This window comes from Rhinolophus hipposideros (assembly GCF_964194185.1).
Source record: "Rhinolophus hipposideros genome assembly, chromosome: 17".
NCBI lineage: Eukaryota > Metazoa > Chordata > Mammalia > Chiroptera > Rhinolophidae > Rhinolophus > Rhinolophus hipposideros.
This window is the reverse complement of record NC_138063.1, coordinates 2,984,127-3,009,787: the sequence shown is the minus strand read 5'-3', so window position 1 is coordinate 3,009,787 and position 25,661 is coordinate 2,984,127. Positions and strand designations below refer to the sequence as shown.

At 46.7% G+C, this 25,661-nt stretch overlaps 1 protein-coding gene across 2 annotated transcripts in view; it reads left to right on the top strand.

Annotated features, from left to right (window-relative positions):
• ZNF407 (zinc finger protein 407) overlaps positions 1 to 25,312 on the top strand; it is a 378,104-nt gene extending 352,792 nt beyond the window's left edge. For both annotated transcript variants that reach the window (XM_081078987.1, XM_081078988.1), the window contains one exon: positions 22,846 to 25,312. In XM_081078987.1, coding sequence (XP_080935113.1) covers positions 22,846 to 24,173 — 1,328 coding nt within the window. In that variant the 3' untranslated portion in view covers positions 24,174 to 25,312. The remainder of the gene's footprint in view (positions 1 to 22,845) is intronic.
• The last annotated feature ends 349 nt before the right edge of the window (positions 25,313 to 25,661 follow it).

The window sequence follows — 25,661 nt, the reverse complement described above, 5'->3', positions numbered from 1 at the left end:
ATAATTAGTGCAGTAATTAACGTGTGGCTCCTTCAAAGGGAGCCTGCTGGAATCGTGGGCCGCCTCTCCTCACTCTTACTGATGTGCGGATGATAAAGAGACTTCGGCTGATGTGACAACGGGTTGTGTTCTTGCACATTAACTGTGCTGCAGGGAAATTCAGACAGGACCTTGGTCCACAGAGCCCTAACGTTGGAAAAAAGTAATTATCCACACTGTTTCTATAATTCAACTAGGTGTTATCCTGCATTTGCAGCTGTCAAATCATTTGTTTTAAATTTTTTTATGTCTTATGAATACTTGAAAGTTTTGAGTTTTGCACATTATCTCTTAACCAATTTCCAAATGGAGGTGCCAAGGGTTCTTTTTTTTTTCTTGTTTTTTTCTTTGTAAGCCATTATGGAGAGACTCTTTCTTGACAATTGATTTGCGGCATTTCCGGTAATGTGAGTTGATGCAGGTTACAGTTTCCAAATCATAGTCATAAAGAAAAGGCTCCATTTCAGACATTTCCCCCGGGAAATTGTTTTGGTTAAGTCTTGGTTTTCTCATAAGCTGAACCTTGTGTCTTCAGGCCGTGGCTAGTGAGCTGCATACAGTTGCACATGGCTGGGCGACCGACCATGGCGAGGCGCAGCTGTGGCTGTGCCGGGCCGGCCTCCTCTCCATGCTGTTTCAATCGAGTGCTTGGCCTGTGACTTCTGTAACAGCCGCTCTTTCTTCACTGTGTCGTCCATTGACGTCTCTCCCCAAATCTCATACTGTGATTGGTCCCCCAGGTGGGTAGCAGAGCAGCCGCGGTGACATGGGACATGGCCTTACTGACAAAGGGCGTGTCTGTGAAGGACACCCGCGGACCCTGCTGTGCTGTGCATTCTTCCGGGTCTGACGTCCGGTTGGAAGTGGGCGTGGGATACTGGATATTGGACACTGGACATCGGTGGGGACAATCACATAAAAAGCAAAACCTCGTTTCAACTGATTCATCATGGGTTGGTTCCCCGTGATTAGTATCTTAAGAAAAGAGATCATGGGTCTAGATCTTTATTTAAATGCGGCACAAGACTCTTCCTTTATACCTTATCAGTTGGATACATATATCTGTGTATCTTCACATCCTCCATATCTTGTTCATGGTTCTGAGTTCACGAAAAGCTTTGCATGTTATCTTAGTTGCAGGGTCAAGAGTGGACTGTACTTGGTTCTAACCACAACATAATCTAACGATGAAGTATTATAAGCTCATTAATAACTTGTAGCTGCCTGAGTACATGTACTTACGAGTCTGCATAGACCCTCTCTGCAATCAGAACACAAAGCTGTCTGCTGCATAACTCTTTTCTCCAAACGCACTATGGAAATTAAGCTATATTGATGCTACTGCAATGAATTAACTGTAAATGTAGTAAAGTTTTTACACTCTATCTAACACACAGCCATCTAAACACCTTTCTAATTATGAAAAGCAGCTTAGGAAACGGCCGTGGCATAGCACACGGGGACTGGCACAGCTTCGCGTATGACGCCACCAAGCACTGTTATTGACATTGGGTTACACGGCGTAGGGTTTTTTTAGAAGCGATCATGGCTTCAGAAGTGAGTGTTTCTGGAGGGAATCGGCACCAAGGGTGTTCACCATGTATGAAGATTACTGCAGGCCAACCACGTGCCACTGGTTCTAAGACTTAAGATACCTCCCCAGAGTCTTCAGTATTATAAAGGAGAAGACATCGACAACCATTGGAACAGCCGTGGGTTTCCCGCTTTCTTTAAGAGCAGGCCTGACCCCTCTCACTCTCCACACACACAAAATCGATTTATCCTAGCAGCAGCTTGACATCCTTCTCACCAGGTCACTGTGGCTGTGAGAGACTCAGGCCTGGTGAGCAAGCACCGTGGGTCTCCCACATTGGGCTTATCCTGGAGCACACCGAAAAAACAACAAAGACATAAACAAAAAGCCAATACTCACCTCTAGTGTAACTGGAGGATAAATAGAAAATGGAAACCAATGTTAATTGGCCACAATCATAGTCGTCTGGTAGACAGTCACACCCCCATTTTTATATAGCCACGTTCATTTAAGACATGGCCTCCCCTTAGTACGGAGATGTCACGGACATTCGCAGATGTCATCCGGAGAGCAGGGAGAAAGAACCTCCCCATAACTCCCAGACAGCACTGAGCCTAGCCCAGTAAAAGTCCATCTTCAACTTTAGATAATTTGCATCTCCTCTTTTTACGTATCTAATTTATACATATTTGGCTTCATCCTTTCAATTAGCCTTGGTCATTTCTATATCATTGATAAAGTAAAACATAGAAGTAAGTGACAATTCAGCCTGTTAATTTTTGTAATTATTAGACTGCTGAAGATTATATGAATCATAGGATTTGCATTGTGTCTAGAAATTAAATATGACACTTGACAGAGCAGATTTGTTTTCAGATGCTAAAAATAAGTGAAATGAGTTGCTTCAAATAACTAGAGATGAGGAAAGAAAGCCATGGCATTATATAACTGTATAGAACCTAGGATTCCTTACATGGAAAATGATCCAGTTTCCACTGAATGCCGGAACACGTCCCATAGCATTTGTGACAGGAAATCATCCAGACTGCTCAAGAACTTTTCCGTGACACAGAACTAAGTGTTTATATCTTGTGCACTCACTTTTTAAAATTGAGGTTTCGTTTACATGGAGAAAATTTAATCCTTTTTAGGTTTGCCATTGGAAGAGTTTTGACAAATGTGTACAGTGATGTAACCACCACCATAGTCTAGTTCTAGGACATCCCTGTCACCCCCAAAAGTGTCCTCCTGTCCCTTTATAGTAAATCTCTTCAGGCAGCACCCAGCCCTTGGTCCTTCTGGGAGCATCGTCTTTTCCAGAATGTCACATAAATGGAACTTACAGTTTGTAGCCTTTATCTCTCTCGGCATAATGCTTTAAGAGTCATTCCTATTGCACCTAGCCGTCATTTGTTCCCTTTTATTGCTGAGTACTGTTTCATTGTCTGCATGTCCCATCACGTGTGTATCTGTTCTCCTGTTGATGGGTGTTTGGATTGTTGCCAGTTGTGGGTGGTTACGACTACCACCACTGTAAATATTTGGGTACAAATCTTTGTGTGGACATGTGTTTTCATTTCCTCAGGAATGGGATGGTGGAGTTATATGGTAAGAAATTACCGAACTGTTTCCCATAGTGGCTGTGCCATTTTGCATTCCTACCAGCAATGTATGAGTTCTTGCTGATCCACACCCTTGTCAACACTTGGTATTAGCAGCCTTTCCAATTTAGCCATTCTAGTCAGTGTGTGATAGTACTTCATCATGGTTTTCATTTGCATTTTCCTGGTGACTAATGATGTTGAGCATCTTTGCATGTATGTGTTCATGTGTGAATTGCTCTGATTTTTAGAGAGTTCTTTGTCACAATGAGTTGAAGCATACCTTTGATACACCAGAGCTACAGGTGATGGGTGATCCCTCCTCTACATGGCAGCTTGCCAGATACTTGGAAACATTTCGTGTCCATATTTCACCTCCAAATCTGCCAAGCCAGCCTGCTTAGCTACTTCATCTGCCCCCACTGCCCGTGCCCACTTCATGTGGCATGGTTTCCAGACCAATCCCATGTCTTCTACATCACGTCCATGTGGACATGTCCAAGCTTATGCTCCGTCATCATATTCCTCTATTGAAACATACTCCCTAGCATTGAGTGCAGTGCTCTCCTTTGCAAGCACTGTGTTTTCTTAAAGCACCAGAGATGGGTTCACTTCTGTGGCAGCCACAACATTCTATCATGGTCACATTTAATGAGCTGCCCTGAGATAACGTGGCTTTATGTAAGGTAATAAAAAATGCTTACCTTGCCAAGTACAGGGCCCTGCATGTTGACGTTGGAGCCGACCTCCCACTAAGTCTGTATAACCAATAGTCGGTGGTACATAAGCGTATTTTCATGGGAGCCAGCTGATTTCATCATCAGTGGCAGAATCTTCTAATTGCTAAACTGTTAGGTTATTTTGGACATTGGAGCTTCTGAGCAGTTGTGAATTATTTTGATTACCTTTAGTCTTTGGTGTCCTATATGCTCCTGTAAAAAGGTACTGAGAAATATGCAAATATGACAGCATAAGATTTTGATATGTATGTGTATATATGTGTGTGTATATATATATATATATATATATATATATATATATATATATATATATATATATATATATGTTGGGGTTTTTTGTCTGTATATTTGGGCCAAAATAGAAAACACTGCTAGAAACGTTGGAGCATATGAGAGTAGTTGGCCTCTGCCTGATATCATTAGAAACTTTACATCAAGTTTTCATAGTTTATGGACCTGGTATTAGAATTAGATCCATTCTTAGGGCTGTGCAGTAGCATTTGGGGGAAATGTTCTGCCCTTTGAACACGTGTACACAATTAACTTGTTTACATACAACTTCATGAAAGGTGTTTTGTTTTGCTTTGTTTTTAGGAGATAAGTCCTTTAGAACTGGCTTACTTGATAGTTCCCGCTTTGACTTCAAGAAGCCACTAGAAGAGTCCATATTATTCATGGATCCTGTTACCTTAGGCTTTGTTCAGACTGGTTTGGTTGGCTTGGTTTAGTGTTCGCTTGTGTTCTTTCATTATTTCTTCTTCTTCCAGTATTAGGAACACCCTTTGGTAACCATTCTGATCAGGAAGTAGATCTAAGAGCTTCAAATAGCCATGAACTGATATCACTTATGTGGCCCTTTTCTAAACTTGAAACTTGTTAGTGACAGCGAGATTTTCGTTGCTATGTTTTAAGACTGGTGGTGTGAAATAAATATATTAATTGTATTTCATTGTAAGTAAATTATGTAAATATGCCAGATGTGACTAAAACCATATAATATTTGGTTGGTTGATTGGGAAAAAAGCTATCACTAATTGTTGCATGTAGTGTTGTTTAAAATTTCTTATTTTCTGCTAAAGATCACTATGTACCTAATGTTTGCAGCCAAGACTAAAAATTGATTTCTGTATCAGAGTTCTTCTGGGTACGCTAGTTACCGCTAAACTCAACACTCAGTCTAAGCACATTGGTGCAAATTTCATTATAGCAAACGCTTTCTTCTAGGGTGTTATTGTAAAGTAAAAGAATGCAGTGTCAGCAATATGCGTCTGAAAGAGGAATGACATTTTTTTCAGCTTGATTAGGAAAAATGTGTGTGTGTGTGTGTGTGTGTGTATGTGTGAATGTACATGTGTGTAAAATATATAGCTATGATCATCTCAACTGAAAGTTTTATATTAGAACTTTATGTCAAACTGGAAATTAAAAGTTACTCATTTTAATTAAAATGCATTTTAATAACTGAACCATTTCAGTTTACATTGTTTACATAGGGTTATAAGCACTCAGCCTATCTGAGCGCTTAAATTCCTTTTTCTGGCTTAAGTTGGGGCATTCAGCAGAACAATTGGCAAGTCATTGGCCTCCTACGTGTACACCCTTTGCCTGCAAACAGTGGGAATGTTGCCCTGGAAATGTGGCTGAAGTTTCATGAAAATGAAACATGAAGCCTGCCAGGCCCATCTGTGCCAGCTTATAAAACAAAAGCACCAATTTTATCATCATTGTCTTTTGTTCTCCACAGCGCTATTCATGTGGTTGTGTTAGGAATGCCAGAGTCGGGGGGTAGCCATTGATCCGCTGCTTCCTTTGCTGCACTGTTTGTTCTCGGCTATAATACTTGTCACCCCTGTACCCTCTGCTTTTTTAAAATAAAGGAAACTTTAGTGTCAAGAATCTTGAGTAATTTTATAAGGTTTTGTGCTAACAGACCAAAAGGCTTTGTTTGTGGATTGCAGATCACATATGAACTGGGGAAGGGTAGGTGAACGTGCTTTTAAGCAGAAGGTGCAAATCTACTGCTAGTGTCTCAGAATCTATAAACCTGTTATTTTATTATATTGTTGTCAGTTTTCATTATTTTCATGAATGGGCATTTCCCATCTTAATGCACTATATTTGCATGGGACTAACCAGCCAGTTTAAGCAGGGCTTCTTTTCATGTTTCTGAATTTTCATTCAAAACATCAGAAAATAATTCTTATTTGAATTCACACGGGGCCAAATATGATAACTGTAAATCCATTTGCGCTCTAATGCTGCAGTCAGCCCATTATTTTCTAAATCTGAGTAACACAGTCAGCTCTACTGGGGAGGTGGATGTGTGTTGCTACCTAAGAGAATGTTTATTATCCATATCCTAACAGGAAAGCGTTGACTGTACATCTCATTTGAAAGAGTTAATAGTATGACACCAACCGGCAGGTGATGGTCTCTATAGACCGAGCAGCGGTCGGAGTCAGGTCGCTCAGTCTGTCCGTCCCTAGGAGTGTTACATCATCCAGGTGTCACATATTCCACAACGAGGCAACCGAGAGACCGACCAGGTCAAACTGTGGTCCGAGATCCCTGGGCCTCCTCAGAAGGATGGATGGGAACCGAACGCTCGTGCGACAGATCCTTCTGCCCGCTCTATCCAGGACCACTTCTCTCTCCATCCATCTTGCATTTTAATAGTTCTGGTGCTTAAAGTCACTCCAACAGAAGGGTGAGCTCGGCCACCACCAGTCCGTGAGCATCAGTGCGGTTCCGTCCTGACTCCCCAGTCAAATCCGTTACAAGCAGAACAAACAGCGCCTGCCTTTGGTTCAGCCCTTTGCATGCCTGTGCGAAGAATCCACATGCTGATAAGCTCATGGCCTCCATTCCTTAATATTGTCTTTTTGTCATGTTGAATTTTATACTGATTTAAAGAAAAAGAAAAAAGAAAAACGCTTCTCTCCAGATACACTTTTTCCATGAAGGTTTGAGCTTATGAAGTCTCTTACCTGGATGTGATGCTTTCCTCCCGATGTCCCTTGTCCTCTATCCTTCAACATGCCCAAGCTCAGTTGAGGCCAAGGGAATGGTGTTTGTGGCCGTGTGTTTGTTGACTGAAAATAAATGCATCCTTCTTTATGGATAAGGCTGTATCCAGAATCCAAGCTAATTTCAGATATATGGGTTACAATATTTAGGATTCTGATTCTACATATAAATAATTCAAAAAGTGGGACAAGGAAACCAAAACTGAATAATAAAGGCGTGATTTAAGGAAGAGTCAAGATCAGGGAGGTGGGCTGGCTAAGTTATCATTTTAGGGGTGTTTGTTCAGATGGTGTATGGGGAATATTGACATGCAAGGCTGACCTTGGTGGTTTAATCACTAGTGGGACACTGTCAGAATAAGAGCAGAAAAAGAAATAGCGTTTGTTTCGAGATACTGGTAAGAGGTCTTGACAGCAGAAATTCCTCCAGACACACAAAAACGCAGGCGCAGCCTGTGCTCAGAGGCCAGTTTTCAAGTGGAGGTGGCACAGCACAAGGTCCCAGACAGCTCTATGGTGGCACCCTGGTCCCTGGGCCATCTGCAATCAGAGGGCTGCATTTTAAATCACGTTTCCATGGTGGAGGCTTTCCCAGGAGGTATTTTTCCTTCATTTTCTGTATGTGATTTTTCAGCTGGAGTTTGTGGAATTTCTGTTAAGAATTTCAGATATATAATAATACTTTTAAAGGTGTAATTTTTGCCTATAGATACCCTGGCATCCTGTAAATGAAGTAAGACAACAGCTGTTAGATCACCAGGGTAAGACAGACATACAGCGCAGTCATCAAATGGACACATACAAAAGCTGAGATGTACAGTAATACTCTCTCTGTTTTGCCCTTTGGCAATTCAGCTTTGAGTTTCTTTCAGCCCACAAATGAGGAATTAATTCAGTACTGTCACTCTGATTGTCTTGCGACTCCAAGAAAGAGTGGGACGTATTTGTTCAGAAAACTACTTGATGACATTTTACAGTGAATAGAAGTGAAGTTAAACGTACGAATTTCCATATTTCGATGAACATTATTCCAAGTTTCTCATACCTTCCTTTCCTTCTTTCTATTAATGAAGCCACTAATCAGATAGTGTTGTATTCTGATTTTTATATAAAATATGGCCGTGTTGCTATTCCTACCTCATTAACCAGGTGCTCTAGAGAGAAATTGCCAGCACTGCATCCTCGTGTCAGTGATGGACCCTCGGCTGACGTGTGTCCTGGTGTGTCCACTGTGGCGTGGGGTCTGTGCCTCCTCTTCTGGTGTTCTGTCTGTCTGCTCCTCCTCCTCCTGGGAATACAGTACCCATGGGAGACCTCACTCCAGTCTTCGTGGTCTTGTTGACACTTGGCCTAGTTGCTCACCCTTTTCTATCTTGCCTTGCAAGAACCCAGGTCTTGCCAGTCTGGTCGTCCTGAGCAGCTCTGACTTTTCTCCAATTGTCAAGGTCCCTTGGGTCTCTTTACTCAACGTGGTTCTCTTCTCTCAGCCTCCTATGGTCTGCCTGGGTGATTCCACCCGTCAGTTCTTTTGGACCTCTGCCTGTGTTCTGGTGACAGCCACATGTGCCGTTTCCGACCACGCCCAGCTTCCCCCGGCCCCAAACGTGCTGCTGGTAAGAACTGACGAGGCGCCTCTTCTCGGTCTCCCTCAGGAATCTACTTCTCAGCTGGACTTCTAAATTGAGAGCTGCGCTCGTGAGCTGGTGTTGGAATCCTTCACATTTTGTGCCTTTTAAAAAGTCAACTAGATAATTTTCATACATTTTATAATAATGTTTAAAACGTTTGCTTTATTTTGAAATGACAAGAGAAGAGAGCTTGCTGTTTGCAAGCACTTATTTGCAAATCACTTCTTCTGCTCGTGCACAGTCATTTTTGAAAATTTAAATTGATGTTTTCTTTCTCTTTGGGATATGATATTGTATATATGTATGGCTGCAACACTTCCCCTTCTGATTGGCCTTTGAAGTATGGTGACAGAGTGCCGGCTGCCTGTCTTCCCAGGCGCAGGGAGGAGCTCTGTGCACGTTCCTATTAGTCAGGCGCTGCTCCATCCCGTGCTTGGGGGCTCCCCTCATGACCGAGTCACCTCCCAAGGGCCCCACCTGCTAACACCGTTGCCTGTCACAGACGCACTTGGGGGACACAGCCGTTCCGCCTGTGTGCAGCTTCTGCACCCCGTGCCCCCCACATACCGATGCCTCCGCGTCCCCCGATGTTGACTGTTGACTGGGCCAAGCACCCTGTACCTCCTGCCCCTCCATCCTTGCCCTTTTGGGGATTTGGGTGTTAAGCATCACCCTGTTGGCTACTGGCCTGTTTTGTCTCTAGGGACTCCGTGCTCTGTTACCATCTCCTCAGCCGCTTCAGGTGAAGTCCTCCCTGCTGCCCTCTGACCTTGCCGGGTGTTAAGACAGTTGCAGTGTCCTGGCTTCTGGTGGGGAGCTCCTGCACCCAGCCTCACCCCGTGGGTGTGAAGGAGCCCTCTGTCCCCCGTCAACCCTGCCTGCAGCACAGCGCCACCTCTGAGTTCCAGTAAAGTCCCTCTCACCAGCTCACTCCGATGGCCTGCCTGCCTGACGATGTGACCGTCCGCCGGGCCCTCTCATGGAACAGTTAGTTCTCTGAGGACTCTCCTGCCGTCTCCAGATAGAGCCATGCCAGCAGGCCCACTTCCCTCCGCTTTTTCATTCTTTGTCTCCTGTCTGTCAACACACGCCCGCTGTAGCTGCCATGCGTGTCCCGGCAGCACTGGGTGGGCGTCTCAGTGGCTGCTCACTGTGGCTGCTGTTGTCACGTGGGGCTCAGGGCTTCTTGTCTGCCACCAGAGAGGCCCTGCGCATTCCACACTTGCCTCAAGCCACCAAAAGGCCCCCAGTCTCGTGTTACCCTCCACGTGGGCGTGTCAGGGCCGGTCGGGTGACCAGTCTCCCCTCTGGCTGGGTAAGCGTTGCTGCTACCACGTCTCTCGTGACCTTCCACAGCATTCCCCGCCATTGGGACATTTCCCCAGGCTCTGCCTGGACCATCACCCTGTGCCACCTGCCATTCAGGACGCGTCCTGTTTCCCTGCCAGGTCGTGAGCCAGCTCCACGTCCCTGTCTTCCTGCCTGCTTTCCCAGGCTAGTCTCAGAGCCACTGGGCCTGCCCAGGTCCTCCAAGAAGAGGAGGCTAAGGTGGGTTAGACATACAGGAGGCTCATGAAGGCCAACCCTTGTGAGGGACAGGGGAGGGACATAGGGGATGGGGACAGAGCCCTGGAGAGGAGGCAGGGGGAGAAAGGAGGGTCCCGCGGGCAAGATGGCAGGGCCACGAGCCAGAATCGCGGAGCTGAGGGGGCCCCCGACTGGCAGATGGGCCTGCGCACTGCGCTGCCTGCACTCAGTGTCAGGTGTGTCCTGGGGAAGCCGCGGTGGGCGGAGCACAGACAGCAGTGGGGGCTGGAGGGGTGCGTTCCCACAACCACCTCACTGTCTTTCTAAATAAACTATGGCCAATTCCATTTTCTTTGGGTCTTGTTCATCGAGATTTCACTCTCAGGTAGTATGATACACAATTGCAAACAGAAATAAAGGTACCGACAGGTGGGTGCTACCCATAGGAGTCTGGACACGTTCAAATATCTGGGTAGTTGCGAAGAAAACTCATGATCCTTTTGTGTTTGAGGGGACCAAAGAGGCGCATGGACAGAGCTGGGGCCAGAGTGAATCACAGAGTTCAGTCCCCCCACCCCCCGGCTGGCTGGCTCTCACTTAACACATCCGGGCAAAGCAGTTGTTTGTCAGATTCCTGAAAACAGGTCAGTCACCAGGACTGTCTGTTTTGATAGGTTCGTGAATATTCAGAATTTCTGTTCTCAGCTTCAGTCGGTCTAGAATCCGAATCTCAGTCATTCACAGGGATATTAGAAACCCTGGTTGGGGTGCTCTCTGCAATGTCGCCAAAAAGTGGCCGTCACGCCTTTCCTAACAGCAGGTCATTGCCGAGGCGTCGTTTCATTTTTGAATTGGTATTTTTTGAAGCAAAGTTTCCTTCCCTGTAACTTATCTCTGTTGTTCCCGCTGTGCCTTCTAGAGCCGTAGAATGAATCTATTTTGTTTCTACATGATAGAAACAGATATCTGAAGGCTTAAAACATTTTTTTATGCATTTCCAAGTCCCTAATTATTTTTGTTTCTCTCCTCTGTATTCATGACTGTTTGTCAGTGTTTCTCTTAAAACGCGGATCCCAAGCCTACCCACCACCCTGTGTAGTGGACCAGGTGCCACCCTGCTGTCACCTTTCCTTCTGAGCTCCGCGTGTGCTGATGCAGCCGCAGCGCTGCGACCTTTCAGGCAGTTACCACTTGGGAGTCCTTTTCTCTCCCGCCTGCGGTGAGCAATCTTTGTTCTTTGCTCCAAATTGCAAGCTTTTAGAGATGTTTGGAGGAAGTGTAATTTTGTTACATTTGTAGTATACTTCAACTATTTTAATTATACAAGATTATTCTACATATTCACCTATATTAGTTGCATTACATGCCAGTTTTACATGATATGGCCTGAATTATGATGCATTTCACTTCAAACACTGATAACATGACCTCACATTTGTTGAGCCCTTGCTGCGTGTCAGGTACAGTGAGTGTTAAGCATTTTACATGGACTGTGTCACTCTTCCAGACCATAATTCTTATAACTCCTATTTCATAGATTAAGATTCCAAGATATAAGGAATTCAGGTAACTGTCTAGAACTACGGATGGTCTGAGATTTTCCCAACTTGCAAACTACTAAGTTACCCCGCCACGTTCATGGACGCTGGCAAAAGACACAAGATTCCTGGGTCAGAGACAAAGGGCATTGTTACTCACAGCAGTAATAGCAATAATAGCAATAACAGTAACCGGAGGGCCCGCATCTGCCCTGGGTCCTCAAATCCCAACTCGCACAGCTGACTTGAAGAGACTCTGTGACATTCGCACACACAGCCCCAAGAGAGCCATCTGAACTCGGGGCAGGGAGCTGAGCAGTCCTTTGCCCAGAGGGATACTTGTTTGTATGGTACTGGGCAATAAATAAATCTGCCCTTTGCTCTAGAAGCATCCTTAAAAAGATAATCTAAGATAAAGGCAGTCAGTGCCTCTGCTCACCAGCTGGGTGGGAGCACAAGAGGTCACGGGGACTCTCTTCCGACTGTGGCTTGCTCAGACGGCAGTGGCAGGAGTCCAGTCCAGACATTCGACTGCACGGTTCACACTCCTTCTCTGTACTGGAAGGATTTTAAAGGTGATCCAGCCCTTCCAGCCTTTCCCTTCATTCTCTGGTGAACATCTGTATAAAAGAAGGTTCTTGTCCTCTTTTTAAAGCAGTCTTCATTGAGGCCTACTGTGTGCCAGGCTTTGGAGAATCATGGGAAGGAATAATGGCATTCCAGGAGCACGCGGGCTAATGGAAAAGATGGGCATTTTGTGAACAATTATAATTCAGTATGTCAGAGGTATTTACAACGGGCTCTGAGAGTATCTACTTAATTTCTTTGTAAAACCTGAAGAGACTTTCAAATTAAAGAAAGTACAACTTGGAAAGATATAAGTACCTAATTTCCTGTGGATGAGTTTTAATATGGTTGCCTTAGAACTTTGATATTAATGTCATGTTTATTGAGAAACTAATAGGTCATAAATGTGACAAACCACGTTTAGGGAACCTGAAAATTCTAGTAGCCCTCACTCTCCTAATTTTCACAGTGGGTATCTATTCTTCTAAGTCTGTTACTAAGTGAAATGCGTCCTTGCCTTTCTTTGCCGCATACTGACTCGTCCTCGGGACTGTCAATGGTGTGATCTTACTTTGCATCATGAGAACTCTTACTGAGGCACAGAAATCATAGGAGAGCCACTTAAATAGTGGAGGAGATCTTATTTGAGGTTCTAGGGAGAGAGAAGAACTGGACTGGAATGGAAACTCTGAACCTCGGAGGTTTTAGAGCTGTTACAATTCCTTCAATAGCATACGCTTTAAAAACTTTGACAGCTGTTAAAGAATTAACAAGTGTCACTCAAGCATTGGTTGGTCACTCAGTTTTTTCAATAAAACTGTCCTCAGTTTTATTGCTACGTACAGCGCTAGCCTGGGTCCAGGTGAGAGGCCTGGCAGGTCTTCTGTTCAGGGGCCACCTGGTGAACCCCGTGGAGAGCAGAGACCATCCATCGTCTCTTACTTGAAACCCACACTACCAGCCTTAACATAGGGTCACTTCCTGAAATCATCAGGTGCAGCTCCTGGTGTAGGAGTGGTGCGTTCATTCTTGATTGGCTTTGCCTCCTCAGGCATCAAGATGAGGCATTTGTTGATCCACAGAGAAGCATGTTGGCAAAGGGAAGGAAGATGCCTCCTCTTCTGTCATAAGTGAGCTTGGGGAGCCTGCCTTCTGCTGCTTCTTGTCCCAGGAGCTCCACCCATGCCAAGCATGCAGCTTTGTTTGTGTGACTCTGGAAGGTTCCAGGGCAAGAGGTGGCCCAGCAAAACACATCCTGAGCTCTTCGTTCCTAAGCCTGTTAATGGTGATTTCAAGTGGGCACCAGTTGTGTGTCCATATGAACCTGGGCATTACTGTTTAATGTCACTGTGCTTCTTATGGGGGCTCCTGAGTTTGGGTTACATGTGGTGGTTTGAATTTCCAACTTGTTCAAGTCCCTATTCCCCATACAAAACACTTGGGCGGGGGTTCCACGCAGTGTATGTCTTATTACGTGACACCACAGTATGACTGTCTGGGGGTTCCGTGTGGTGTGTGTCTGTTTCCTGACACCACAGTATGACTGTTTTCTTGTGTGCTTCTTGTGGAGTGACACCTGCATCTGGGTATGCAGCGCTGCAAATCGGGCTGGCAGCACTTGCTGGTCTTGTGTGCCCGCCCGTCTGAGAGCAGCACCAGCCTCTTTGCACAGGGTTTTAGTGGAAAAGCAAAGTAGTGCTGCCCAGTTAACAAAGCCTTTCAACTCCTTAGCTACTAGCTACTCCTTAGCTGTAGCTACTCCTTAGCTACACTTTAGATAAATCGCTTCCCAGTTTTCCCCTGACACAGCCCAGTGGACTCGTGTGATGCCGTGCTTAGCCGTGTCCCCCGACCATATTATCACCTCACTAGACCTTGTGCGCCATTTCTAAATGTTCACCATGGCGATTTGCTCGAGCACACACACGACGTGCATTGCTATGCAGACACAGACACCTTGGAATTCAGTCATGTGTCTCCCTGCTGTCACCTGGGGACAGCTCTGTCCACTCAGGTGTGCATTTCCACACGTCCCCTCTGGGCTGGCCCAGCCAGGTATGTGCTGGGGAAACTGCTCAGTTACCCTCTGTCTTGTAAACCTGAGGTTTCAATTGCTGGCATTTCACTCAGCGTTTTAATTTGTGAGTTTGTTTTTATTCATTCTGCTCATTTCAAAGCAAGAGTTCAAGCTTCCAATTTGTCTTCTGTTTGGTATTTTTAACCAGTTTTGAACTTCACTTTACCAGGTGTATAGATAGATATTCGGCAGTTTTACCCTACGACTCTAACTTAGGTGTTTAGAAAGAAAGCAGATTGTAGTATTCAGTGGTTCCAGAGGAAACGCAGTGCTGGTTTTCGCCTTGACCACAGCCCTGCTGCCGCCTCCGCTCTGCCCTTGTGTGCAGAGAGGCGGGGGGCCCGGCCCTAGACCAGGACACACTGGACACTGTCCCTGAGTCAGTGTCCCTGTGGATCTGAGGAACAATCAATGACCGCCGCTTGCTCGGACTGTCACAGACTCAGTTGAACGTTCTGAGTTGTCTCGGTTTACCCTGCTTGTTCTAGAAGTTCTCCGGGCTTGGTGGGCAGGCTCTCAGTGCCGGAGCCTCCTCGGCGCTTGGTGGCTGCACCCAGGTGACGAGTGGCCTCCGGCACCGTCCCCAAGTGCTTTCCCTTCCCAGACCGCAGGATGCCTGCTGTCTGTGGAGCCTGACCTTGCCGTCCCGCCCACACGACGCCAGGGCGCCCTCACACACAGCCGCCCGCTAGGAAGATGGCCGCGCTCTGCCCGGAACGCAGACCCGTTTGAATGTGTGGAGAAGCACCGCATTGTTCTGCGTGTACAGCAGCAGCTGCCGCATTCGGCTGTGAGCAGATGTTAGGCCTCCAAAAGCTTGGCTGATAATTAAAATACTAACAGTGAGCGTTTTACCCCAGCTGCGGGTTCTGTTTACTGTAAATTTGGTTTTAATGGTGCCTCTGTGCGCTTACGAGGAGTGCTTTGCTCTCCGCCTTCATACAGAAGTGTCTGCAATGAAGACAAATGTCTGTTTCCTCTCGTTTCCTCAGGAAAGCTAGGAAGATGCTGCAATCCACAGGAAATCTGAACATGCTACAAAAATGAACGTGCTCTTTTTATAGGGTTTGCCAGGAAAACAAAAGGAGACGAGTTTAACCTGCCTGCTAGCCCCTCGAGTCAGCCTTGTTGCAGGCGTGCCCTGCTAACGACTGGCCTTATTTGCATGATGTTCCTTTTTAAAGTGTAAGTGTACAACTTTTGAACAATAGGCTTTGTTGCCTAAGGTTGTGTCATCTGTATTAAAGGTTTTATAGACTGTCGGAGGGCATTTAGGAAAGATCGCCGGGCTCCCTAATTTCTGGATTCCGTAACGCAGAAGGGAGTGAACGTCCTTCAGTCAGGAGCAGGTGGTCTTCCCGTCAGGGACTGGGCTGCGTTGGTCTGGAATCCTCGACGGCCTCAGGGAGGCCCCCCCAGGGCCCTGGGCTCCTGAGTGCTGGAGTGTGGCCCCACGGCACCTGTGAAGTGAGGGCCGGGTCCCCAGGACCGCCCACTCCCCAGGAAGTGGACGTCCTAGAAGGGGGCAGGGAAGCGTCCGAGGCCCCCTCCCAGCGGCCGGGGGCTGCCCTCAACACCCCCGTGTACAGAGCCAAGAGCAGAATGTCTGGACCCCTGCCAGCCCCTCCCTCACTGTGTCCCAGGCAGGACCCAAGGCTTGGAGCACTTTCTGCTAGTAAATCAACTGGCTGTTTGTAGGACGTGCTCCTCATGAGACAGTGACAAGATCAGAGCACTTTACAGTCTGACTCCAGAGTCCTGTTCCGTCACATGCGCCCACGGCCTCTGCGGCAGCTCAGACACAGTTCACAGGACGTCCCCTCAGCTCCCTCCCACCAGCGGTCAGGATGGCCTGCGGAGACTCTTCCCAGCTTCCTGAGTGAGATTTGTGTGCATGGCTCCCAATACTGTTAGGTCTTCATGCACGGAAATGAGAACGTATACCTGAGGGTCTGATATAACACAAATTTCTCAGGGTTTGTGACTTTAAAGGTAAAATATTGTCTTTTATTCTTTGTCACTCTTCAGTGCCCATGGAAATAGCGAGGCCCATGGAGACTACTCATGGTAGAGTTGGAAACCTGGCCAATCACGTATTGCCAACTTGAGAGAAAATTTATTCTTGGTTTTCTCTGAGTATCTTAGAATTTCTTTCAGGGATTTAGATGATTATGTTCGATCACTAGCAATCTAATGGTAACTGAGAAAAAAAAGGGCTAAAACTTTTGTTACCTAGTTTGTGTCTAAACCTACTGGCAGTATTCAGTAAAAATTCATGGTGTGTCATATAAAATTGTATATTTAAACTTATGTAGTAGAGCCTCTCAGAAATGATGTGGACTTCAGTTTTTTCACAGAGAAATAAGTTTTCTCATCTCTTCTTGCAAAATAATGGCCTTCATGAAATCGAGACAGAGTAGACTTTTACTGTAACTCTTTGTCATACACCTTTTGTAGTTTATTTGTGGTATCAAGCAGATAGCAACCCAAATGCCTTTCAGGTGTCGGTATTATGTTGGGATGCACTGAGGCCAGCTCAGCGCAGCTTAGCTTTCAGAACGCCCCAAACAGCTCTGTGCTCTGAAACAGCTCTCAACTAGTGTAGCTGGCATTCAGCAAGCATGCCAAAGACAAAAACTGATTTCAATTTTGTATCTCCAATAACCTAAATATTTCTAATTGTGTGTGAATTTTATTAACACTGACCAGAATTCATTTCTAATCCTTGAAAATAATAGAAAATAGGGTACTGATCATCCTTTGTTTTCTCCAAAAAAAAAAAAAAAGTGATGGCAAAATTGTCATTTCGGAATGGGGATTCAAGAGCGAGAGGTTACCATAACCTGTGCTGCGATTATAGACCAGGTTGGAAGTCCCTCTGCGATCCACTTAGTGGTGGTTTCCTTCAGGACCGTGCGGCGTGCAGCGCGTTCTGTGTGGGGTGTTCTCCCTCACGTGCCAGGGAGCATGGAAGGAACTCACCTCCCACACCCAGTGGGAGCCTGTTAGGGGCAACCTGCAGCAGAGCAGGTAATTATTATTGTCCAAAAAGTGAATGCATTATAGAGCAATTATCGTTATCGATTTGACTGGCTACACTATTGGTGACTGCTGTTGCAAGAATAATTTATTTCTTGCTTTGAAATTTCTAGAAGGTTATATTTCATTGATTTTAATTTGTCATTTTTCCTGCTTTATGTGAGAAATGTATAAGCTTTTGTGACATTAAAATATGGCTCTAATTTATTAGCATAATCTGTTAATATTGTTTCATTTTAATAGACATTAAGTATGATTTCTTAACATTCTTGTTAAAATTACATCTTAAAATTGAAGTCAAGAAACATTAAATGTGGATTAAGAATCACAATGTCATATGTGCTCCAAATTTTTGTATGAAAAGAATTACTTTTTTAACTGCATCGTATTCAAGGTGCTTTAATTATGACAATAAGCCAACCTAGTTGCCTTTTTACACTCAGTGCCCTCCCAAAATATAAAATCTGAACCACACATGGTGTCTGAAACGTAACCTAACACTGTGTAAATATGTAATATCGTTTCAGGAGAAGCTTAGAAATTTGTAATAAATGCTGCCCGGTAGCAACAAAGTGGCTTACGCAGGGAGTTAGCGCAAGCCAGCTTCCCTAGCGCCAGGCGTCTCACCCACACAAGGCTTTTTCATGCCATCTTTATCTGCTACGCGATGCATGAAATCTACTTTCAGTTTTAGAACTGCGAGCAACCTTTGACCCCTTGAGTGGAGATACAATGTGACCTTTCTATTGTCATCGGCTTTCATTCTCCTGAAAATTCTATGAATTTTTATTACAATTTTTTTTTTAAACCAAGCTGATGCTTCAACAAATTACTTGACGCAGATGAGATGAAGTTGTTGAAGGGGTGTTGGGTAAGTTTTACAGCCCGCGCGCGCCACCGAGGACGCTGGGCCCGGGTGTCCTGCAATGTCACCCGGCAGTAACTGCTGAGCCTACTATTGGATAAATACATCATTTTATGGAACATTGATTGTTCTATAAACCCAATGGAGTATTATGCTCTATGATCAAACCATTTAGATTGTGTGTAGAGCACAGAAAATGCCATATTCAGGATGGTACTAAAAGTGCCATTTGTGTATTTTATGGATGTCATTACAGGGGAAACTTCTCTCTGTAGGCCCTGTTTACTGCAAAATTTTTTAGTCTGTAATGACATTTTTCATTCACAACGTATGCCTTCAAGAGAGGGGGCCCTTGTTTTATTTGTTTCATTCGAGTTTACTGCACAAATTCTGTACATTTTAATTAAATGTAAGCTTAACAAAAGCATAAGGTATTTATTCTGTGGGAAAAAATGATGACAGTAAGGAAAGAATAACACACACACAAAAAGGAAGCAGTCAGGTACTAAACCCTATTTGTAGCTTCCCAGAAGCACAGCAGACAGAGCCATTAGCACGGTTTTGGGGAGTTGGGCCCCGTCTGCAGCTTAACCCCTGTGCTCCTGCAGGGCAGAGTTTGTGATTTTCAGCTCTAGAGACGTTCTCTTCGAAAAGGACAAATATGAAGAAACTGAGCTTCATAATGATCTTCGGGAGAAGTGAGCCTAATTAGGAATCATTTCCCCGAAAACAAATTCTCAACCCTCAAAAAAGCTCTTCTCATTTCTACTAAGTGGTAAATGTTCAATGCATTTAGCTCCGAGAAGGAAGCATAATAAAAATATCTCTGTGCTCATGGAAGCAAATGAGCAGGGAGTCAGAATTTCATAAACAGGCACGGGGCTGCATTTTAACTTCATTTGCACCTTCTACACAAAGCCGCTTATTGTCCTGTTGGAAACAGATCCAGAAAAGGCTGCTTCAGATATGCTGTCTGATTAGCTACTGTTACTGTACTGAAACCTGACATTGCCTTTGAAGGGTGTAAAGTGCAATACAAATATTATGTTGGGCCTCCGTGCTCCATTAAAGACGTGTGCAGTTTTGGAGCTATCATGGTGACTAAGCAGGTAAGGATAAAACCTGTACAAAGTTCCTCTTTTCCAGATACCACATCCATTGGGCCATTTGCATTGCTGAGCTTTACAGTTCATATTTACTGGAAAGACCTCAAAAATTGAAGTTGATGTGCCCAGTAAATTCTTGGTCATAGCCCAGTTAGAATTTAAAGTTACAGTAGAGATTCACATTAGTTTAAATGACACTTGAACTTCTACATAGCTCAACATTAATTCATTATGGTCGAAATGGAAGAATCTTCAGTGGGTGAATCTTTTTCAATCTGATTGAGGCTGTTACATTTTATAGGTGCTATTTTTCAAAGCAGTACTGACAGCACTCGAAGTTATTAAATTGCTGAATCCAAAGCTGGACCTGCACTCGCATTTATGATCTGCGATGGAGCCGCCAGGCTCCCCGGGCTGAGGTTAAGATGTTGGTGTGTGAAGCTTCATCCCATAGTGACAGCAGTATTTACCCATGTAGTTTACTTTAATGGTCTGGAAGTGGCTTAACCCACCTCTGGATTCAGATAAATTCAAGAAGTAGTTCTGAATCGCATAATTATCAGTGCTGCGAGGGATTCAGAGGATGATTCTCCCCCGAGAGGTTTTCTGTCCACTTGCAGACGAAAGGAGGGATTGCTTAGACTCGCAGGGAGCATTTCTTTCCGAGACCACTTATGAATAGAATATTTGTCCTTTCCCAACCACGGTGGTTTTTCCTGCCTTTTAATGTAAAGGCAGTGTGTTCTCTTCTGTAATTAATTAGGGAGCGGGATGATTTCAAGGCTGCCTTCTTTACTTTTGTGTCCATATTGCTTTTCTTTTCTTTTCATACTCTAAATTAGACTGAAAATGACCTTGAAATTCAATCAAGTTCAGGGCGTAAGGAAGACAGACTGGACAGAAACAAGCTGGATCAAGTACAGAGTGTAATGAAAGTGAGCGAATGCTATGTCCTGGGTGGAGAAGTCGAGGGTGGGGAGAAGTGCAAGCATAGCAGAGGGAGCCCAGCAAGTGCAGCAGGAAAAAGGCCTGGGTCCGGCGGGCAGACTGACCGGGGACGGCATCGCCCCTCGCAGCTAAACTGAGGTGCGTGTGGAGGTGGGAACATTGTGGTTACCAGGCTCCATAGGGAGCCCTTTCTGGCCTCTCTGAGGAGAGAGTGCAGGACGATGAGAGCTGCACAGATAACCATGAGATTAGGTTCAGGAACCTAGAGGTTCAGCTCCTTTCACTGGGATCCCTGCACTTTCACCTAATTTCCTAATTCTGCTGACGTCAGTCTTCCTGAGGGTGTGAGTTTCTTTTGTAAAACAGGAGAAGGGGGCATTGGGAGATCTCTACGGCCGGCACATCCCAGGCAGGTCGGGGTAAAGATCTGGACTGACTCCCATAAAGCTCTCTGTAGGCTCACAGCACCTTTGGAAAGCCTGCAGAGCCCTGGGGTAGGAGGGCATGCTGCTCGGGGGCATCTACCACCAAGCACCCACGATAGGTGTTGAGCCAATGAGGCATAGAAGGGAGCTAGCTGGGGGTCGGCGTTAGTGGTCCCCAATTCTCCACCTTGTTAGGAGGGTGAACGAGAGAGAACAGAGGTGTACCGTAGGTAGGTCGGTCAGTCATTCAGCGAGACTCCTCGACGTCAAGGCCCCTCCTCGGGGAAGCCTTGATTCACTGTAAAGATGTGATGGCTGACATCCGCCTGGTTGGCGAGGACACGGCCAGGCCTGGTCCATCGCCACCTCTGCCTGGCCCCACGCAGTGTCCTCTGGTCATGAGATTCAGCCATCACTGAGCGTGTAAACGGAGGGGCTGCTGGAGGCCGTCCCGGTTGACCTCACAGGTCTTTTCCTGACCTAAGAGTCTGTAACTTCATAATCTTTCCAAGACTCGTGCTAAAAGAGTTCTCTGAGAAGGAATGAATGTTAGTTGGTGGTAGTCTTTGTTGTAAAAACTGCATTATTACACACTTTACTTTCTCACTGGGAAGCAGAGCCTCAGAGGCTGAAACTCCACCCTGAGAACTCAGCTCTGAGCCCCTCCTCTGCAGGTCCTGCAGCACACACCAGCAAGTGCCACCAAGCCGGGACCCCTCTGCGCCCTTGCCCTTCCAAGTGGGTGGCTCCCTCTGCTGACCAGTGAAGGAGGATGCAGTGGGGTGACCCCTGTTACCCTTATTGTTGAGCAAGTGGATGCAGAACGTGAAAACGTCACAGCAGCATATGTACAGTGGGCCAGGAGCTGGCATTTTTAACACTTACCATGGGCCTCCAACTCTGGGACCTTTGTCTGTAGTCTGGGTATGAACCTAGCCCTGTCCTATCCGCAAGTGTCACTTCACCACTCTGTGGTCCCTGCCTGCGGTCCCTTCCCTAAGCCCCTGCAGGGAAGGCCGTGCTATGGTCTGTGCTGAAAGAAATGCTTTCTTACGGAGCGACACCAACGTGGTAAACAAGATCATGTTATTGTTAAGAGATGCTAGTAACTAATAATCTAATAATTCTTAATCCTTTTCTTTCCTTCGTAAGGTTAAAGTCACTTTTTTAAAAATGTGAGAGTAAAGTGGAATATTTCAAACATGTAGTTGCCATTGAGATGTGGAAGTTCTAGAGATGGTTTATAGATCATTCTCATGTAGGAGGGAAAGAGGTGATGATAAGAAAACTGACAGAAAACTTGGGATGTAAAAATGAAAACAGCAACTCTGTTCAGAGTCGGTCTCTTTTTCCATGAAAACAAAGATTATAATTTTCAGTCATATTTTACCCTGTCACCTTATTAAATAGGCATCGGCTGTCACAGATGATTCTGGGGGAGACGGGCCCCCTGGCCACGGCTGGCATGGCCGCCCTGCCTTATGTGGCCTTTGCCCTCTGCCCTCTGCCCCCTCTCCGGCCTCCAGCCCCTTGATCGTGGTTCTGTGCCAGAACCTCCTTTCCGTAATACAGAGGACAGCTCAGGTCTCCAGCCCCTGACAACTGTAAATGGGCTTGAAGCTCTTAGTCCCCCAAGTTCATTGCCTGAAACGTGGAGGATGCTCAGTAAGGACTGGTGCCTCACCCGTTTGCAGCTGTGTTTATCAACGGCATAGTTTTAACATTTCATATGCAAGGCCTTTATTCTTTTGGTTGAATAAACAAATATACCATAGCTAATATTTGGACATTAAAAAAAGCTTTGCCTTTGGGTTAGAAGATAAGCTACTGACTGTGTACTGATCTTCACTTACCCCAGTGACTGAATGTCTTACTAGAAATGGCAACAATTGAGGGGAGCAACTAGATTTCTTCCCCAGGAACTGGAAGAGCAAAGAGCGGCTGATCAGAGTTGTATTGGGACAGTCACAGCAGGAGTGTGTGAGATGCCCAGTGCCGTCAGGCTCCTTTGGCATTTGCAGAGGCGCGCCTGTCAGGGCCGCGAGCGCCGCCAGCCTCTGAGCGCCTGGCTCGGGGTTCACAGTGACGTTTCTGTTGAGGTTTGAAAGCATCTGCGGAAGAATTGTCTTACTTTTAGGCCTCAAACCCATTTTCCTAGGCTCTAACTGGTCCCTGTCTCCCCTAGGCATTGTTTCCAAGTCCTACGAGTGCCGTTTGAAGGGCCAAGGAGCCACGTTCGTGGAGACAGACAGCCCCTTCACCGCGGCCGCGCTGCCTGACGAGTCTCCTGTCAAAGACAGGCCGCTGCGGAGCCGGAGGACAGCGGTGGCCGAGCAGGTCCAGCAGGTCATTATCATCCAGGGCTACGACGGGGACTTTGCCCTCGACGCCTCCGTGGAGGAGACGGCAGCTGCCACGCTGCAGACACTGGCACTGGCAGGCCAGGTGGCCCGCGTGGTACACATCACAGAAGACGGGCAGGTCATTGCGGCGAGCCCTGGCGGGGCACAGCTGGGCGGCGGGGCGCCGGGGCCAGTCCTACCCGAGCAGTTGGCGGAGGGCGCCACCCAGGTGGTGGTGGTGGGGAGCTCGGTGGAAAGCCACGGCATGGCCGAGCCCCTCAGCGCCGGTGGCACTGTGCTGCAGCAGCGGCCCAAGCAGGAGATTCTAGACCTCAGCGAGGCTGGCATCCCCCAGCCCGACGCCGCCTCTGCCTTGGATGCCCTGCTGTGTGCTGTCACCGAGTTGGGGGGCGCAGAAGGCAGGGCCGGTCCTGATGAGAAAGGCAGGGCCGGCCCCAGAGAGGTGCTGGTCCAGCTGCCCAGTCAAGAGGCGCCCCTCGCTGCCACCCAGCCCGATGCCCCTGAGATCCATGTGTTGCAGGACACAGAGGAGAGCCCGGCCCCCGTGGAACCTGTGGAGGTGCTGACCCAGGTGGTCCGGCCCTCGGCCGTGATCGCCTCGCAGGAGCGCGCCCAGGTGGCTTTCAGGAAGGTGGTGCAGGGGGTCCTCCAGTTGGCAGTCTGCGACTCGGCCGCGGCAGGCCAGCTCATGAAGGAGGGGGTCGCCCAGGTCATTGTGAATGAGGAGGGCACCGTCCACATGCTGGGCAGGGAAGGCTCGCAGATCCTCATGCAGGGGACCGAGGCCCACGGGCAGCATGTGGCCCTGGCCGAGCCCGACGGGGAGGTTTCCCAGATCATCGTCACAGAAGAGCTAGTCCAGGCTATGGTGCAGGAGTCCGCTGGCAGCTTCCCCGAGGGCACGACCCATTATATTGTGACGGAACTGCCCCCGGGGGTGCAGGATGAGACGGCCATGTACTCTCACACCGTGATAGAGACGGCCGACTCACAGGACACCCTGCAGGCCGGGGCCACGCTCAGCTCAGAGGCCGTGGTCCCCAATGGAACCGAACAGTTGACAAGTATGGTCATTTATACCCAAGAGGGCTCCCCAGCAGCCACAATAATTCAGAGCCAAAGAGAGAGTCACGAACTACAAGAAGCCTGAGGCAGGAATCTTTGTGCTCAGCGCAGAGCAGCTGTGGAAAGATCCAGCACACATGGGCACCGGGTCCCCGAGCAGCTGTGACAGCGGTGGCTTGGAGGGCCACCCAACACGCTCTCTCAGCAAGGGTCACACCGATGCTTAGAAGCACATGCAGTCCAGGGACACACCCACAGAGGGGACCCCGTGCCCAGTGCCACCAGCAGGGCCGGGGGATGGCGATGGAGGCAGGGCCCTCACAGGCCAGTGTTCTGGCTCTTTTGCTAACAGTCTTTCCCTCTGCTGTAACCATTGTGCTGAGGAGAATTCGAGTTTTCTTTTCTGCGTTTTTTCCCCCCAGAAATGTTTCCCCATTTCAGTTATCAAAGGACTGTGCCCTCATGGTGGAAATGTAAGAACCATGTACCTTGCGGCTTGAGACGTATCTCCTCTTGCAGTCCAGCATGTAGCTGTTTACAATTTTTATTATCTATTTGGTTAAAAATTGCAGCTACAAATATTACCATCTTGAAGTAATCCACCCCTGCTCATTTTTTTAAAATGTCAGGATCCCAGTGTCCCCAGACCACAGAAAGCCCGTTCGCTCATTTCACGCGTCTGTGTCCTCTCTTCAGACGTGGCAGGTGCATTCCTAGCTCCAGTTGCGTTCCGCTTAAAGGAAACCTCAAGCCCATGGTTAGGAAAAGCCTTCAAGTTTATATCCCATTAAAATATACTTTGGTTAAGACAACCTGATGCTTCTAATTTTAACTTAGTTTCATACAATAAAGTCTATATATGAAATGTGCACTCTGGAAAACACTGTTCATATCAATATTTCGCTTTTTATAACAAACGTTTGTTCATATCACTATCACTTTGCAGGATTGATTTGTAAGTTATGTCAGTGTGAGAGACTAACGCTAACTGAGCATTAGGAACGGAATGCCACACGCCTGCAGCCCTCGCCCTGACCGGCGTCTGGGTTTAGTCGTGGCTCACTGCAACTTTGGAATGCAAGTTCATGTTCCAATAATTTGTTTCTCGATACAATTGCTCTTCGTCCTTTCTGAAATTGTAAAATAATCCCCTCTCCCCAGCGCACAGGTTGTTTTTGTTCTGTTTCTATTTTCTTTGAAATAAAATGAGAGCATTGAAAGAGAATGATGACGTTTGACTTCCAACAAGCAGCCCACCAGTGAGCAGCTGCAGACACAAAGGACAACTCACTCTCCTGTGTGACGTGGGCTGTTCCCCCACCCACTTGCAGAGTCCACTGGCTTCTCACCGAAAAGCCTGCGACCTGGTGTGGTTTTCGGAGTGTTTGGCACATGACCCAGATACATTCTGGTGACAATAAGGTATTCTGTCATGGTTAGTATCTGAAAATTGTGAAGAATACACATGACAGAAAAGGAAGAGAAAATGGTAGCTTTTTCCTTTTTGGTTGACAAAACAGTACCGTTTAGAACATCTTCCTGAATGGACAATGTGGGCGTGAGGCTCGTGGAA